We start from the raw sequence: 19,476 nt of genomic DNA, 5'->3' as shown, positions 1-19,476 counted from the left end.
GCAATCCGTGATAGTGTTAGCAATCCGTGATAGTGTCAAAATCCGTGATATTGTTAGCAATCAGTGATAGTGTCAACAATCAGTGATAGTGTTAGCAATCCGTGATAGTGTCAACAATCAGTGATAGTGTTAGCAATCCGTGATAGTGTCAACAATCTGTGATAGTGTTAGCAATCCGTGATAGTGTCAACAATCAGTGATAGTGTTAGCAATCCGTGATAGTGTCAACAATCAGTAATAGTGTTAGCAATCCGTGATAGTGTCAACAATCAGTAATAGTGTTAGCAATCCGTGATAGTGTCAACAATCCGTGATAGTGTTAGCAATCTCTGACAGCTTCAGCAATCCGTGATAGTAACTAGAGTATATCTTGCTGATGGCCAAATAGGGTAACACCAAAGAATGCATATATTGTTAATGTCCCAATTAAGAAAAACCAAGGAATGCATACATGCATATTGATAATGTCCCAATGATGGACACATCAACGAAAGCATCAAGTTCATTAATCGCATCATGTTTACTGACGAGATGCTCGCATGTATATAGCCCTGCATGTATTTCCTCCTTTACCTCGGCAGTACCGCTGACAGCGCGTTTGCTCTAAAATCAGAAATCCCCGGATCGAATCCAACCCACGTAGACGTTAATGATTGGTTTCCCCCAACCAATCCTCACAATTAAAATCCCTCGTCCCAACCCATCGCAAGCTGACTTACCATGATTGGTTCCAAAAGGGCTGGGACCGTTTTCCGGAACTAGACTTTCACAAACAATACTTCTATCACAACTGAAAATAATTGCTACCATACTGAGGAAAAGAAAGTATTTACACTCTCAAGCCTTAAGTACCTTTCTTGGATAAAAAAACACTCATGACTCGTAACACTGCTCCTTTCACCTATGGGGGCACGGATGGCCCAGTCGTCTAAGGCGCCGTGATTCGCTGTGCAGAGTTGCGTCCCTTGGACACGCCAGAAACCTATGATTGTGGGTTCGAATCCCGGTTCGCCCAAATTGTGTTTCTAGGTTTGTCAGCACCATACCCGTGCTCATGGGTTTCACCGAAGTGGTAAACGTCTGAGACCTGCATCACTTCGGGCTTTCCTCCCACATTAAGCTGACACGCCGCGATATAACTGGAATAGTGTTAAAAGCGGCGTTAAACCAAACTCACTCACTCACTCACTCGTTTCACCTATACTATGACGTGAGATAAGCCGGTGCAGCACTATACCTAAAGACATCTGTGTTGGCCTCCTCCGTCCGTCCCATGTTGAAGGATCAATAACCAGTTGCAACACAGTCTTCTGACTAGCAGTACTGCTAGTCGCTCCAGTCCAGGCTCCGTTCATCACACGAGCCCTACGTTGCCACCGACGAACGCGAGGGATCTTGGAATCGAGTTTAATCTCTGTTGTTGAGGAGTGAACGCTGCTTGGAAGTTAGTCTTATGAAATATGTTCCTTCCTGACAGAGGAGATCTCGTTACTCTTCACCCTTCGACAGAAAGTAGGAGCTACCTTGAAGTTTCCCAAGGTGTTTCCGTAGATGTTCGCTTTGATGGTTTTAGGGAGCAGAAAAAGCGCCAAGCCTTATCAAATTTTATAACAGATTGTAAAAACACCGAGCAACGTTAGATCCAGAATTTGTCAAAACGAGGATTTAGTGAACAGGAACTGATGTGAGAATTCCCCGCTGATTCTTCTTCAGGAATTGCGGAACTGAAGCGAGCGTAAAGGTGCAAGCGCTCTCAACCTGCAAAGCAGCGAAACAAAATGTTTTGTTTTACGATTAGGTGATCAAATTACCCCCTTGGGCACACCCGCTGAGAGGAATTCTGTAGCGTCTATTTATTTGTGAAATGTATCGCACCTGTACGGGCGGATGACACGTGGAGCCTCGCAATTGTCCACCCACCCGAGTATACACCAACCTACGGTCACGAAAAGTGTATATCTTAGCCGATCATCACAACATCACGTTTGTCGCTTCTTTTCAGATCGATTGTGAAGTCTGAGGTTTCCTCTTCGGTTCGAGCAATTTCAGGGATATCGTTCATGCACAACTGTCTGATTAAGCGGCTATAGTGTTTGCAAGGATAACGGTCTTCTGTGTCCCGTGGATTAGTGCTGGATTAGTACTATGCTCGGCTACTGAGCTATCGTGGGAATGATCCACTGGAATCAGTCTTTATCGTGTGTTTGTGTGACTATACGAAGCGATAATGCCACGGTATGGAAAGAGGAAGGACAGCGCCATCAGGGTAGGTAACACGATGTTCATGATTATGTTCATGATTATGTTCATGATTATGTTCATGATAATATGCTTCCAGTATACGTGAAAGAGGATAACAGGGTAATTCCAGCCCTGATATACATTTCATCCGATCCTAAATATATGTGTGAATACATCCATGTCAATACAAGATTATGTTGCAGCTTTCTTGTCACCGTGTTTTATAGGACGGATCTTCCTTCAATAAGAGTCTACTTATTATTCATGCAGAATATATAGGAGTTTTTAAGTTTAATCAAATACTATATTTTCACACATGCAGGGAAATGGGGCAGCCTACGAATGGAAGTAGCTGTGTATTGATCCCCATAGCTCCAGCAGTGTCATGAAAATTCAAAATGAATGGCTCTATTTGTTACCGGTCCTGTGGTATTTACAGACAATTGTTGAGCGTTAACAACTGTTACAGCTGATTAGGAACTCGGGATTGGCGTGTGCATGTGTCTGTGTGTTCAAGCACATATGGTCCGCCTTTAACAGGAGTTAAAGCTGAGATATCAGATCATTTCTATAATTAAAAGATCAGAGCATGTTAATGCTGATATTCAGCACACGTGACCACAAACGTAATATTTATTAGTTGTGGGATACCATTATTTTCAATAAAAAAAATTAATGAGGATTCCTCACACAAGATCCTCATTATGAAGGCTAAGCACTTCAGCCAAAACATATTTTAATTATCTTGATTACGAACGTACAGAGAATGAAAACAGGTTTGTTACAATGCAACCGGAAACCAATAGCTTGCTTGTACATAACACGTCTTAGTGAGTAAGCTCTATGTTGATAATAAAAAATCGATACCTAGGTTTTCTCTCTGTAACGATGAACAACGTATCATTTCAGCCATGGATGTTGTTACGAAAGCTCAAACTCTGTCACTGAAATATTAATACAAACAAAATGTCATCGTGGATTTATTTCTTGTCTGGTAACCTGAGACCCACTATTAATAGTGCACACTCAACTCTACACTGTCTCCACAGGACTGTTGACAAGGATTGGATACAAACACAGATTTTCCTATCCGTATAATTACTAAATATTTTATACGAAACGAAGCCATTCCCATTTGGTTTTTCAGGTCAAATCTTGTATTGCACACACATATATTGCAAATATGTTAATGTATTACGCATGTACGTCTATTTATCTTAAATTTACTTTTTTCCCTAAGATATTTGCGCCTAAAAGATCCGGGTTAGAATTGGTCTTAACTAGCTTATACCCAAAGGAACATCTGACTGAAGGGATTCAGTAGTCAGGCTCGCTGACTTGGTTAATGCATGTCATCCTATCTGAATTTCGACTGAAGCTCATAATGTCAATCAATGGACTGTCTGGTCCAGATTCGATAAAGTACCAACCGTTGCCAAATAGCTGTAATATTTTTGAGTGCGGTCTGAACAACGAACAAACAAACAAACAAACACTCAGATATTTGATTGCTTGTGAGTACTCCAGATGGTAAAGAATTTTACTTTAAGTTTCAATTTCCTTTTAGGAACCGGTTTCTGTTTTTAATAGGCATTATATTTTACGTTGAATATACATCACATAATTCCTGACTATTGCTGTAATGCTTGACAACGCAATTGTCAAAGTAAATGGAAGTATGTATCAAATTCTTTAAGCCAGTGAACAGGATAATTAGACGTATCTGATTCCCATAAAAATTGGTTAATATCTGCTCCAGCAGTATGATCACAGGCGGGGGAATTATTAAGAAATTTCCCATTTCCCATTTCCCCGGCACTGCTTCCAACATGTAACAGCGCAGTGTCTCAGTACGTGGGTTGAGGGGTGACGGCTAGTCGGCTCCCTAGCGGCCCTATACATGGTAGTAATATTTATTACAGTCATATTGACATGATGAATGTGAAGAAGGTGAATGAGTGAGCTGGTTCCCCGTTATTACTAACTATCACGTTCCTATAGCGGATAACCCTGTTTTTCCATGATTGATCTATCGAGAACTATATCATAGAACAACGTCTTCATAACCAGCCGAGAGAAATCGGCAGCTTGTTAAAGACATCAATCATAGAGACTTTTATGATATCTGTGACGCATACAAGATTGCATTTACGAATCTTGCGTAACATTGTTTAAATTGGGTCAGTGGAGAGTGTTAACTTGCTAGGTCAAGCTGACCCAAGACGATGACGTAGAATGCCGTTGCTGATGTCCCTTCCTTCGCTTTGCTTCATTTGTCGCTTTCACTAGAGAAGAAAATTCGTCGTCTAGATCTGGAAGGCCAATACGTCCATGATTGCCGGATTACGTCAGAGGCCCGCGCTTGCCGGTTCGCCGTTTTGGGGTCTGTTATGATGGTGTTCCTGACGTAGTTGTCAGTACAGGAACTAATTTAGAGAGAGACCAATCAAAGACATCGATATACATCTATTTATCACGGGGAGTATAAACATCGCCATGTTTACATTGTGAACCGCGCAATCGGTAAAGTTACTTATGTAAGAGGGTTGTATTTAGAACGATACTTTTGTCAACAGTCCAACATTGCAATGTAGAAATAGACACAGAATAATCTATTGTTGCCCAGTTTAGCCATTTGGGTGTGCCGTACTGACGATGTTTTCATAATATAAATAAACAAACACTTTCATGTCTCTCAGCTCCAGAACGTGACGATGCCATCGAGTATGTGTGGGATGAAATATTTATGTAGGAAAATGCGCTTGTCAAATCACTGACGATCAGTCTCGCGTTCACTTGTGTGATAATGAATAGTTTGCCTTTTTTGTTTAACTTTTTGTTGTCATTTTTTAAATCTCATGACATACGTTTAAATTATTGACCAAAATCGATGCTTTGTACCAGATCAACACTTGCTTGGATCTCTTATCAGAGACCTTGTGTTTTGACACAAAAATAATGGCACCATGGGTTGAGGCTGAATGAAGAAATAGTAACCCGCTCCTGGCTCACTTCCTCTTGACACGACAGGATATGAAAAAGCTGATTTTTTATAAAAAAATATGACTATAGATAGACCGGCGTGACGTCGGTGAGTATTCTTGTCCCGTTTACGTCAATGACATCGATATGATTCAAGACAGGACCAACGTGCAGCGGGGACCTCCTGGCTATGTGTTATATAGCTCTGCATAGCCGATGGCCCTCGTATAGAAGCAAATGGTCTTCTGGTGTCAAATCACTTAATGATAGACAGCTAATGATGCTAATAGTGTGTTTCTGTGACAAGGAATGACGATATGTAAACCTACCGGTCGGTGTACAAATGATTCATGCATGATGGTCGCCACAAGCAACTGTCTGGCATTCGATGATGTCATTGCTGTTCCCAATGGCATATGAACTCACCATGGACTGTATGTGGTTAAAGAGGCAGAGAGCGGATCTGATATATCAAGCAGGTTGTCTGGCTGAATGTGACTCAGTTGAAACAATATGTCTGCAGTGCCATGTTTGCAGTAATTGTAGGATGTGTGGAATCGAACACAGAACTAACAGGACATTAGAGTTTGTTCTCTTTGATATCAGAATAGCACCACTCATTCTTACTACACTAATCTCACTCCAACAAATGTCTAAAATACCACTTTTACTTGATGAAAGAATCCTGCATATTCTTCTCTATAGGCAGGTTAAGTTAGGTTAGGTGAAATGGGGTTTAACGTCGCGTCCAATATTATTACACTTATATAGCGACGTGCATGTACGTGTGTGTGTTTGTGTGGATGCTTGTACTAGTCCGGACTGATGCCGATTTATAGTGCTAGCTCACTGAGATACCATGCCGCAGTTTTACATGAATACCCCACTCAGACACAATATACTGGCTCCGAGCCAGCCTGCCTTTGTTTAAGCCCCTTTATGCCGAGCGCCAGACAGGGTAACAACAAGTACCATCTTTTAACGTCTTTTGGTATGACGCGGCCGGCGATCGGACCCCAGACATTCTGCTGTCCGACCGGACGCGCTACCACTAGACCACGGAGGCGGTACATGAGCAATAGTAAAGCTTCATATCATGTGTTGTTAGGAAACAAACGAAGCATTGGAAAGGCTACTCAATTACCTGTTGCCAAGGAACAGTGCCAAAACATGATATCAGATAATACATTACAGTTTCTGTATTTCAATATAAGTATTTTACTTGTGGATAGAAAACATGCGTATCATAAGCGGTGCTCAACCTTTCCAGCTGTATATATGATCCCTTCAATATTTTACTGTTAGTTTTGTCAAGCTTCAGAGCTGTCAAGCTCACATTTCAACAATGGGTTATTACTCTACAAAGAAGTCCATATGTTGATGATGAGGTCTGAAAGAAAATTGTGTTTTTAGGTTGAGACGTTGTATGACCATTCTTTTTGGAATTTTGACATTGTGAAAGGAAACTAATGGTTGATAATGTGAGTACCGATCGTTGATACTGGGACAAGTACCTCACATTGTGGTCGTAGTCTAGTTCAGGTACCAATCCAAGCACATTCCACATTCTTCAACGATTTGGTTGGAGACAAACTTTGGGTACAAGGGTGGTAAATGACAATTTGAATCGTATCTGTGGCTAAAGGGATGAAAGGTAAGACAGTTTGGTTTTACGCCGCTTTTAGCAATATTCCAGCAATATCACAGCACCACAAATGACACCACAAATGGGCGTCGCACATTGTACCCATGTCGGGAATCGAACCCGGGTCTTCGGCGTGACGAGCGAACGCTTTAACCACAAGGCTACCCGACCGCACCAAATGGATGAAGAACTACCTGAGTCTTGATACTTTTGTGTGTTGACGTGTACGGAGATTAAGCAACTTCGACAATAGGCTTATGTGTAGCAGATGGTGAAGGGTCTATGTTCATTTTTTTATTGACATCAATACGTTGAATGCTTCAGAAAGTACATTGATGTCGGCAACACTATGATGCAGCAATCACCAAAGCTCCACCTAAAAAAACTTCATCATAACAGAAGCTTTGTTTATGACATACAAGGAATTTATATTCATATCGTCCTGCTTTAATGCTGCAATTTTACACCACCGGACTATGAAACCTGCATATTACAGAGATTCTGGGGCTATGGGATGTCTAGCGTATATGCTCTACTCAATCATGCTTTATTTTTTGTCGCATTCGTCCGTAACACAATCTCCACTCAGTTGTGTTTATTACCATGTAATCTTCTGTTCTCGCTACACCGTTTGCCTGCTCCCATTATTTGAAGCAGATCATTAAGATGCCTGATGACAAGCAGCTATCAGCACTATAGCGCCACAATAACGTACACAAACCAGCCGGGGGCATCTTGGCGAGAAACATCCTGGAGATAACTAAGAACGCGATCTGTACAATTGATAACCAGGCTTGTGTCAGTACCATTAATTTACTTATTAGAAGATTGTTGTCAGTTCAGTAGAGTATTTATGACGTATATTTTATCTTGAGGGGAGTTTAGTACCTATATAGACAAGGGTGTCGGGATACCTTTGTGATTTAATTGTACACGTAAAAGAGTCGGTTCGACTTTTTGCATACGTAGAATATGTATAGCCCTTTCTTGGTGCGTCCTTGCGTGATATTGCAAGAATTATGCTCAATCGTCTTCATCAGTTTAATATGTGGGGACATATTCTTAAGGAGCTGTGCAGAGTTACGTACGTCCCTTGGGCACGCAAAAATCTATGATTTGGGGTTCGAATCCCGGTTCGCTCCAATTATGTTTCTAGGTTTGTCAGCACCATACTCGTGCTCGTGAGTTTCACCATAGTGGTAAACATCTGTGGCATGCATCTTTCGGGCTTTCCTCCCACATTTAGATGACGCGCCATGATATAACTGGAATACTGTTTAAAAGCGGCGTTAAAGCCAATTCACTCACTCACTCTGCTTAAGTGGCGGTCTGGTAGCCTAGTGGTTAAAGCGTTAGCTCGTCACGACGAAGACCCGGGTTCGATTCCCGACATGGGTACAATGTGTAAAGCCCATTTCTGGTGTCCCCCGCCGTGATATTGCTGGAATATTGCTAAAAGCGGCGTAAAACCACACTCACTCACTCACTCACTCACTTACTCTGCTTAACGACATATGTAAAAGGGAAAGGAGGGAGTGAAATCTAACTATCATACATGTACATGACCGTTCATTTAAAAATCACTTTTTATTCATAATACCTAGCAACCTGTATATCGTGACCGTCATTTAAAGGATAATTTTATAGTGCATTTTTAATTCTAGTCATTCATGTCACATTTCATTTCTCCGGCATAGGGTTAATTTTCTGCGAAGTTTTAGGGAAACAGGCGTTGAACATACCTTGGAAAACATCAGCTGGCTGTTGGCTGATAACGAGCACCTATCTGGGATGAGTATCGGTGCTTCCAGTGTCTCAAGTTGCCATAGTAACGCTGTTAGATACTGAATCTATTAGTAATGAGAGAATTTCAGAAGCAAATTAATATATAAACTGTATTATCAATTTAATTCCATCGGCCTTCATCTGTGAAATATGCTCTAACATATTTGATTATCTATGGCGGTTAGGGGTTGGATATTTACATAAACGAGCGAACGACGAAGTTAGTAGAGTTAGAATGGATAAATGCACCCCCATGGTCCCAGAAATGTAAACACTCAGTTTACATGAAGGGGGTGTATTTAATAAATTAAAACGCTATAGATTCGCAACAAATGACACCTGGGGAGTTATGATGGAATTATTTTGTAATTTCTTTTCTTTTTCTGTGCACTTTTGATTTGATTTTAGTACCATCATGATTCATAGTGGTCACATGACTACTCCAGAGACAATAATATCGTATTTGTACCGCTAATCAGAACTGAAACAATTAAACACCGCCCAGCATTGTTGTCCTATTATATGGATTCTTTTCAGTTATACAAAGAAACCAGAATGTTGTATTTCTAAGTGGTCGGTACATGTTGCATGGTCATCAGTTAACCATGCATATACAGGCGCCTCCTGTAAATAAGACGTTACCGCAATGATGTGTGGACTACCGCGCGGTAGTGTCTGTTGTGTCTGATTGTAGTGTGATTGTAATGTCTCATCGTTGTGTCTGATATAATGCATGTAGTGTCTGATTTACTGACTTATTGCACTGTCTGTTTGTAGTGTCTGATTGCAATGTCTGATTGTAGTATCTGATTGTAGTATCTGATCATAATGTATGATAAGAGTATCTGAGTGTACTCTCTCGTACTATTGCAGTGTCTGATTGTAATGTCTGATTGTAGTATCTGATTGTAGTGTCTGATTATAATGTATGATAAGAGTATCTGATTGTTGTATCTCGTAGTCTGATTGAAGTGTCTGATTGTAGTGTCCGATTGTAGTCTCTCGCACTATTGTAGTGTCTGATTGTAGTGTCTGATTGTAGTGTCTGATTGTAGTCTCTCGTACTATTGTAGTGTCTGATTGTAATGTCTGATTGTAGTGTCTGATTGTAGTGTCTGATTATAATGTATGATAAGAGTATCTGATTGTAGTCTCTCGTAGTCTGATTGTAGTGTCTGATTGTAGTGTCTGATTGTAGTGTCTGATTGTAGTGTCTGATTGTAGTGTCTGATTGTAGTCTCTCGTACTATTGTAGTATCAGACTGTAATGTCTGATTGTAGTATCTGATTATAATGTATGATAAGAGTATCTGATTGTAGCCTCTCGTAGTCTGATTGTAGTGTCTGATTGTAATGTCTGATTGTAGTGTCTGATTGTAGTGTCTGATTATAATGTATGATAAGAGTGTCTGATTGTAGTCTCTCGTAGTCTGATTGTAGTGTCTGATTGTAGTCTCTCGTACTATTGTAGTATCAGACTGTAATGTCTGATTGTAGTATCTGATTATAATGTATGGTTGTAGTATCTGATTATAATGTATGATAAGAGTATCCGATTGTATTCTCTCGTAGTCTGATTGTAGTGCCTGATTTTAGCATCTGATTGTAGTACCTGATTGTAGTGTCTGAATGTAGCATCTGATTGTAGTCTCTCGTAGTGTCTGATTGTAGTATCTGATTGTAATGTCTGATTGTAGTGTCTGATTGTAGCGTATGATTGTAGTGTATGATTGTAGTGTCTGAATGTAGTCTCTCGTAGTGTCTGATTGTAGTGTTTGCTTGTAATGTATGCTTGTAGCGTCTGATTGCAGTGTCTGGTTGTAATGTCTGATTGTAGTCACTGATTTTAGTTTCCGATTGTAGTGTCTGGTTGCAAGATATGAATATAGTGTCTGATTGTAATGTCCTGGTATAGTCTGATCTCTGACTGTAGACTCTGTATTGTATTGTTGTAGCCTATGACTCTAGTGTCTGATGATCTCTGTCTAAAGAGATACTTATTTATTTTGTCCACTACACCAAGTTAAGCAGGTTACTGTGAATCCACTTTGTTCGCATCTCCAAAGGAAGATGACGCGTCCGTAATCCGCAACATCTCATTGAGATGCATGCATTTTGTCATGACATGACAGTATCACATGGTCATATTTTAAAGAATAGCCTACGACCTACGAGCATTACAGATTATGTCCCATGTGAAATGAACTGAATCTTGTCGAGGGAATTAAAACGTTAACGTGGAACATAGTATATGTATTTCCGAGTGTCGACTGGGTTATTTTTTTAATTAATTCCTCCAAATTCATCCTATGTGTTCATCTCTTCCAAATCATGTCAGTTTTCATGAACTGTAAAACAGACGACCCTTTAGCCATTACAATATCCATCCGCATGTAAATGACGCTCACGCACTTACGTTTATTTACGAGGCTGATCAAGGTCTCTAAATAATGTAATCGCAAATAAACAAGACACGAACTGTGAATGATTCTGTTTGACCAGACATTAACCAAACACTGGATGATGATATATGACAAAGAAATCACCCTGACCATTATCGTATCACTGAAACTAGAACTGACAAGATTTATCGACCACCAAAGCAAACTCCTTTGGTCGTGGATTTTGGACAGGTTGCTATCAGTGTGTATTATATTACATTTGAAAAAGCTGACGTCTAAAACTGAAGAATTAACACTCATATTAATCGTTATTAATATAAAAAAATCTTTTTTCGGGAGAAAACTGTAATTTGTAATTGAATTAACACAATGTCTTGCTCTAATGAATGTGACCTGACGTGACCATATTTGGACAGCCTAACAGCTGATAGGTAACATACAACGTTTTGTATAGGGAAACTGGCAAATATATACATTAGTGGAAAAAAACAACATTCAAAGATTGTCGTTTAATTTCAGATAATGGGATGCACTATTGTTTTGAGTATTGTATCAATTCAGCGAACGCGTCACCAAAACAGTAGATCGTTTGTGGCAGTAGAGTGAGTGAGTGAGTGAGTATGGTTTTACGCCGCTTTTAGCAATATTCCAGCAATATCACGGCGGGGGACACCACAAATGGGCTTCACACATTGTACCCATGTCGGGAATCGAACCCGGGTCTTCGGCGTGACGAGCGAACGCTTTAACCACTAGGCTACCCGACAGCCCCTGTGACAGTAGAAAGAAACCCCCGGTCAGATAAGCGCGTCTAATTCGACGGACACGGGAAAACCATCTCAGCTTGTTTGTTTACACTCGTTCGATGACTATATCTATGATTCAGTGTTGTTTGTAAACTTCAACATGAAAAAAGATAAATACAGAAACAATATTTGTGATTAATGTCTTATCTGAGCTCAGGAAAATCTTCAAGAAGAGTAAATTTATGTTTTTTTGTCATTACGTTAATCTCTGGTCATAGCTATCGGCGTAGGGATTGGGGTCTGTTTGTAGAGTTGTGATTGAATGAAAAGTAGTGCCGTCGTTACTTCTCGGTCAATTTAATTACGTAATTTAAAATTGAGTCAATCACAAATTGCTGGAAAGTGAGAAATTCAGAAAGTACCGAATGCTTAATTCATCCCAATCGCTCTCCTATTTGAGTTATCATTAACAGTAATTACTCGTAAAATTAAACGTCCAGAAAGACTACACAATGAACCGTTAGCCAGGATGGAGTCACCACGCCCCAAATAATCAGGGGAAAATTAGTCATCAACGTTTTTTCACGATCTGTACACTGCCTGAAAGAAGACATGATGTTATTTCCAGAGATATCGATGTCTCCCACACTATTAGTGACACTGTCGGACATATTTTTCCAATCATTGCGTGCAGCTAACGCTCTTAATACATTTCGAGCAATCCAGAAACCAATGATTGTGGGTTCGAATTCCGGTTCCCCCCGATTATGTTTCTAGGTTTGTCAGCACCATACCCGTGCTCGTGGGTTTAACCGAAGTGGTAAACGTCTGAGACCTGCATCACTTCAGGCGTTCCTCCCACATTAACCTGACGCGCCGTGATATAACTGGAATACTGTTAACAGCGACGTTAAATCTCCCTTCTCACTCACTCTCACTCACTCACAATACACTTCAAAATTCTTTTCTCTTCTTTTATATGTTTCTGTCTATACTTCACGCTCGAAATTCTTTTATAATACAATACATATATGTGATTGCCAATTGCACTGTAGGGCATTCGTTTTGACATTATTGTCCCAGAACTGACATGAACAATATCTATGCTTTGATAAACGTTTGACCGTTTTGAAGTCTCTGGGCTCGTATTGTGAGTCACTTTGGGCATTGCGATTGGCCAGCCATATTTGACTGACGGGAGGCGACAGGTTAATTCTCAAAGACACGTCAGAGATGGACCTCATCAACGTCAACCTTTTTATGTCCCAAAACAGATCCTTTTAAGTTGCCAGCGTTGTAAACACATTCCGAAATGACAACAGACTCTAACGTTTAAATCAGAATCATGCAAAAGTGAGTGTGTCATTATCACGATAATGCCATGCTCAATCTCGGAACCCCTCTGGGCAATAAATAGTCGACGTTTATCACACGTCATACTGCACCAGCTGAGAACATGTTAAAAACGACGGTGCTGACACATGAGCTTCTACGTCTATCTTGACGTCTCGTCATCTCGTGCAATAACGCCCTGTCTTGTATACGCAATAGTCTAGGTGTCATGCCAAAGCCTTCCAGCCAAAATATAGATAAACGTTGGTGTTAAAGTCAATGTTCAATTTACATTACTCTCCTGCTCCTCTATCATTGTAAAGCAAGACCGGTGATGGCAATATGTTTATAAGGAACAATGCACCGTGCTTGAAAGAAGACCTAATGCTTGGGTTTCTTCGAAGCGGTTCTAATGGCGATTGGCTATTGTCTCCTCGCGACTGTTGACCCGCTGTAGAAGTTGCCCCCGAGCCATGTTGTCAAGGATGCCGTACCTATCTAGAGGAATGAGTTGTCTAGACGAGTTGCTCCAATTTCTCTGGTGCATCTCTACACAAGAGAAGTAGATTTCATTCTAGCCTTACCGCCGACGAGTTTCATCGTCGAGTGCATTTTCAATCATAATACTAGCTTATTCGGTCGTTTTACTGCTTGGAGATCGATTTCAGATTTACTGAATATCTCGGATATTGCTCGTTGTGGTCATCAATTGTCGTAAACTGAACTCAACGTTTGTTAGTCCTATCGTTTATGTTGGTTATAAAAATGACACATTGCTGAAGAAGGGAAGCACAGGGACCGTTGAGGTAGTACTTGGATTCTATAAGCTGCCAATTGTAAGCTAGTGATTGTTGTTCGTCTGCCTCCGTGATTGAACCGTCGATAATTAAGGCGGTGGGGCAGCCCAGTGGTTAAAACGCTCACATAGAAGACTGAGTTCGATTCTTCACGCGGGTATGATGTCAGAAGATTGTGGTGTTGGTATTGCTGGAATAATGCTTTGTGCGGCGTAAAACCTCAACTCATGGACTCTTACATATTCCTGCAGTCTGTCAGTTGTCGTTTCTGGTTTAGGCAATCCAGATGTTGACATCATGAACAAGCTCCACCGACAGGGTACGATGGCACGCGATCAACCGGGCATACATTGTGACAGTCCATCCGATCCTCATCCCCACGCCACTAACAGAAATATAGTACTTGAGGGGGGGGGGGGGGGTTCTATTGTAACCCGGGAGAGCGGAAGGTCGCTTGTTCGATCCCCTGTCCACGTCATACCAAATAAAAAGTTAAAAGACTTGTACTTGTTGTTACCCTGCCTGGCGGTCTGTATTGAGGGATTAAAACAAGGACTGTTCTGTAGAGTAACCCATTGTTGAAATGTGAGCTTGTCACCCCTGAACCTTGACAAAACTAGCAGTAAAATATTTAAGGGATCATATATATACCTGAAAAGTTTAAGCGTGGCTTATGATACGCATGAGTTTTTTACATATGTACAAAGCTTATATTGAAATACAGAAACCGTTATGTATTATCTTATATCATGTTTTGACACTGGCAACAGGTAAATGAGTAGCCTTTCCATTGCTTCGTTTGTTTCCATACAACACATGATGTGAAGCATTACTATTACTCATGTACCGCCTCCGTGGTCTAGTGGTAGAGCGTCCACCCTGAGAACAGAAGGTTCGGGTTTCGATCCCCGGCCGCGTCATACCAAAAGACGTTAAAAAATGGTACTTGTTGTTACCCTGTCTGGCGCTCGGCATGAAGAGGCTAAAACAAAAGCAGGCTGGCTCGGAGTCAGTATATTGTGTCTGAGTGGGGTATCCATGTTGAACTGCGGCATGGTATCTCAGTGGGCTAGCATTATACAAGTGGCATAAGTGCAGAATAGCACGCACACACACTACTATATCAATGCAATACTCTTGAACGTGACCTTAAACTCAAATTAACCTCAACTCACTGATTGTAACCACGGAGACCGTTATTTATTGGGTTGTGTATCATAACATGCTTCCCTACAAATGACGTTATATTGACAGTAAATGTTTATAGAGATGATAACATGCATATATACTTCCTGATACTCACCAAGATTGTGGATTCGTTGTCACATACGGGGATCATACACTAAGCCAGGAGTGGCGGGATGCTGGTAAGACACTGCTTTACTAGTGTGTGAATGGCATGGGTTGCCCCCGACTAGACGTGACTAGCAATTGCTTAACCACTCAACTACCCTATCGCCGTGTTTGTTCAGGTGAACACTTGACTTGCCTGTGCATGTGTTTGTGACGGATGCAACCAGTGGGGCAAGATAACTCTACGCTCACGTTTTCGCGAACTCTTAGTATCCTCATTGTTAGGCTTGCAGCATATGTTCCTTGTTTGTTCAGGTTAACACTTGACTTGCCGCTGCACGCGTTTGTGATGTATGGCATCGGATGGCAGGATACGCTCATCTTTTTGTGAACACCTTGCATCCTCACATTTTGATAGTGATTCATACACATTTGTTTATATATAGAGACGTGCATGTACGTGTGTGTGTTTGTGTGGCTGCTTGTACTTGTCCGGTTGATGCCGATTTATAGTGCTAGCCCACTGAGATACCATGCCGCAGTTATACATGAATACCCCACTCAGACACAGTATACTGACTCCGAGCCGACCAGTCCTTGTTTTAGCCCCTTAATGCCGAGCGCCAGACAGGGTAACAATAAGTACCATCTTTTAACGTCTTTTAGTATGACGCGGCCGGGGATCGAACCGCGGACCTTCCGCTCTCCGGGCGGATGCTCTACCACTAGACCACGGGGGCGGTCGGTTAATGTATAGCAGAGAACGTAGTGTATAGAACGTTTACACAATGTCATACCAATTGCCATTTTAAGTATACACGAGCGTGAAATGACATGTTTGATGAATACAGTTTGTGAGTAAGTGAGTTGGGTTTAACACCGCTTTTAACAATATTCCTGTTATATCGCGGCGTGTCAGCTTAATGTGGGAGGAAAGCCCGAAGTGATGCAGGTTTCAGACATTGACCACTTCGGTGAAACCCACGAGCACGGGTATGGTGCTGACAAACCTTGAAACATAATCGGGGCGAACCGGGATTCGAACCCACAATCATTGGTTTCAAGCGTGCCCAAGGGACGCAACTCTGCACAGCGAATCGCAGCGCTTTAGACGACTGGGCCTCCCGTGCCCCCTACAGTTTGTGTCTATGTATAACACAAGTTTACATAAATATGTGGAATACTAAATGAGTACCGTTTGACACCATTTGTATTACGACGAGTGTTTCCAACGCACAATATACTAACAAAATGATAGTAGCGTGAAGATATAATCGAATCTGGACCATAAAAACAGTGATTGATATCATGAGCACCGCCCACACCGTGACACGCAAGTCAAAGAGCCTAACCAGTCGAACCATTTGGTCGCCTCTTATGACCAGCATTGGTTGCTGGGAGCAATTCTAAACCACGGGGCTTATATTGTAAGAATAAAGAGGGGTAGTAGTTACTTTATACAGCGGAACCCTGTTAATCGGGACTTACCGTTCCGAGTGATATCGTCCAGACTAATAGATTTACGGATTCACGGATCAGGAGTAATCCGTAAGGTATGTCTAGTTATTAGCTGTTCCCACCATACCCGTGCTCGTGGTTTCACCGAAGTGATAAACGTCTGGGACCTGCATCACTTCGGGCTTTCCTCCCACATTAAGCTGACACGACGCGATATAACTGGAATACTGTTAAAAGCGGCGTTAAACCCAACTCACTCACTCACTCACTGTTAGCTGTTCCTAAAGATAATCGTTCGGAAGGTTAAGCGTCGAGATTAACGAGGTCCGGATTAACGAGGTTTCACTGTATAGACATGCTACTTTGGTCAACATGTAAAAATATGAAATAAACTGAAGCCTGGTTAACGGAACTTGCCCTAAAGCAGCCGTTATTGTTGATATTCCATGCCGCTAGGCACGCTCACATCTACTTTCAGGAATTGTAATAATACCAAAGCTCAAAGACTCACGCACACTATCCTCTTATTACAATATTTCTAAGACATGGTTATGCGTGTTCCAGAACATGTTTCCAAACCCTAACACTAATTACTTCTAAAAACATGTTACGTTAAATGGGAACCCGGAATTCCAAATGTCGCTAATGCATTTCCAAGAAACACACAATATCTCGTTTGTATAGTTTGTATTTGTTCTGATTGATGCATTACAGTTAATATCTTGATTACCGGAAAGATGTAAATGGAGAAATAAATCCTATTTTAAAAAATGAGAGCTGCTCTTTACTTGAAATGTTATTGAGTCGGACAAAATCTTCTGAAGATTCATGCTATTTGCATGCAATGTCCTTGTAATTTGACGTTTGGGTGGCTTTGTTGTTAATGGCAAATGCTCGTCACGTGGTTTTGATTTCCCAAATGGGTACAATGTGTGAAACCCATTTTTTGTCAGCACTCGCCTCTGGAATATTTCTGAAAACAACGTAAAACCACACATGCTTTCTAACCATTCCAAACACTCCCTAACATGTGTGATATATAAGGCCATTCATGTTCAGAACTCGAGGGGTAGGGTAGCCAGATGGTTGATGCGTTTGCCCGCCTCGCCGATTACCTTCTTGAATCCCCAAATGGTACAGATTGTAAAACCTTGGCTTCCCTCTCACTTTCATGATATTGGAACATTGCTAAATGCGACGTAGAAGCTATTTCACCTCTTTGTGTTTATTAATTTCATCACCTTGTCCCTATTCAATACCCAAATGACATAACATACCAATCTCTATATATCTCTCAGTATCTCTATATACGCTTGTTTTAGATAAAGTAATGGGTTTGCGTAAAGGATATAATGTAAAATTAAAAATTAAAAATCAAAATGCAATTCACTGCAGAGAACAGTGATGGCAGTCTCAAACGCATGTCTCATAATAACTGGCCTTTGAAAAAATGTATTTTAATTCAAAACGTTAAGGATAGAGAAACTATTTCGAATATCTGCCGGAACAGATTCCATAGGATATAAAGGCAAAATAGTAATGCTAATTATTAAATTGATCAAACCAGGAGTTCGCGAATAGGGTAAATACGTCCTCCCTACTGGTGGCAACGTCTCACATAATTGCCATTAAAGAAAGTTACTGCCTGTTAGTGAGGTGTAAAAACCATGTAATGTCATATCCTCGGATAGCATCGTCCACCATGGAGGCAAGCGAGGTGTAACATTTAGTACTTTCCTCTAACAGTTCTGGAATGACTTCACGTAAATGACTTAATACATGTGAGGAGCATCTCTTAAAACCTCCTTACCATCTCAGCATCATGATGTCACTCCTCTTCATCATCCCGCTGAATCGCAAACTATCAGTGTCCGCATCCCAAGAGAGAGAGGTAAATAGGTGTCTAGTTGACTGTAATTGATCATAATTATCGGTATCAAGTCATTTACTGAAATTCAATTAAGCAATCACGTCACAAAAGTATCTTCCATTACTAAGGTAACATAATTAAATCCACCTTGGTATTTATCCGGGCGGTGGGTTAGCCTAGTGGTTAAAGCGTTCGCTGGTCACGCCAAAGACCCGGCTTCGATTCCTCACATGGGCACAATGTGCGAGGCCCGTTCGTAATGTCCCTTGCGTGATAGTTCTGGAATATTGCTAAAAGGTGAGTAAAAACATACTCACTCACTGGTATTTATTTTGTAGTCTCCAGAACGTCGTATATGAAGGAGCCGATACAATGTTGATAGGATGTTCAAAAAGGACGCGAAGTATATAACATGTTGACTGGCATGCATGACATGGTTGTGTTATGTCTTATCTTGCTCTCACAATGACCTTACTAGTTCAGATTCTATCAGAAATACGCCACCATGAAGTCCGCTATAGATGTCAGGCCCCGCGATTAAAAAGAAATTTATTCTCTACGGGAGTTTGGTTGAAAGGTTCTCACCCTGACTGCGATGGATGCGTTGATGGTGATGGTTGCTAATTAATTTTAAACTTAATCTTCTCCGAGGTCCACACACTTCTGCCAAGGATGCCGGAGTGCCTGGATCCCACTGGTGTAGACAGTTTCCCCCTGGTGGCTTAAAAAGTACCCCAGCAGAAATGATGTCATCATAATTTGCACAATGCTTCTTGCAATGCCCTACCATCTTCAAGTTGGTGAAAAGGTGGAAATCTGACGGTGCCATATCTCTTCAGCCGATTATCCAATACGTTTAGCCTTGATATTCTCAAGCAGCTGACTGAGCTGATTAGTGTTATATTGGCCTTTAATGATCTGACCT

The 19,476-nt window shown here is 41.1% G+C and overlaps 1 protein-coding gene across 2 annotated transcripts in view; it reads left to right on the top strand.

The window, feature by feature from the left end:
• The first annotated feature begins 1,355 nt into the window (after positions 1 to 1,355).
• LOC139467062 (uncharacterized) overlaps positions 1,356 to 19,476 on the top strand; it is a 157,855-nt gene continuing 139,734 nt past the window's right edge. For both annotated transcript variants that reach the window (XM_071248778.1, XM_071248777.1), the window contains exon 1: positions 1,356 to 2,266. In XM_071248778.1, the coding sequence (XP_071104879.1) occupies positions 2,228 to 2,266 (39 nt within the window). In that variant the 5' untranslated portion in view covers positions 1,356 to 2,227. The remainder of the gene's footprint in view (positions 2,267 to 19,476) is intronic.

This window comes from Haliotis cracherodii, unplaced genomic scaffold (genome assembly GCF_022045235.1).
Source record: "Haliotis cracherodii isolate W230 unplaced genomic scaffold, xgHalCrac1.p SCAF_19, whole genome shotgun sequence".
NCBI classification, from domain to species: domain Eukaryota; kingdom Metazoa; phylum Mollusca; class Gastropoda; order Lepetellida; family Haliotidae; genus Haliotis; species Haliotis cracherodii.
This window is presented reverse-complemented; position numbering and strand designations above follow the sequence as displayed.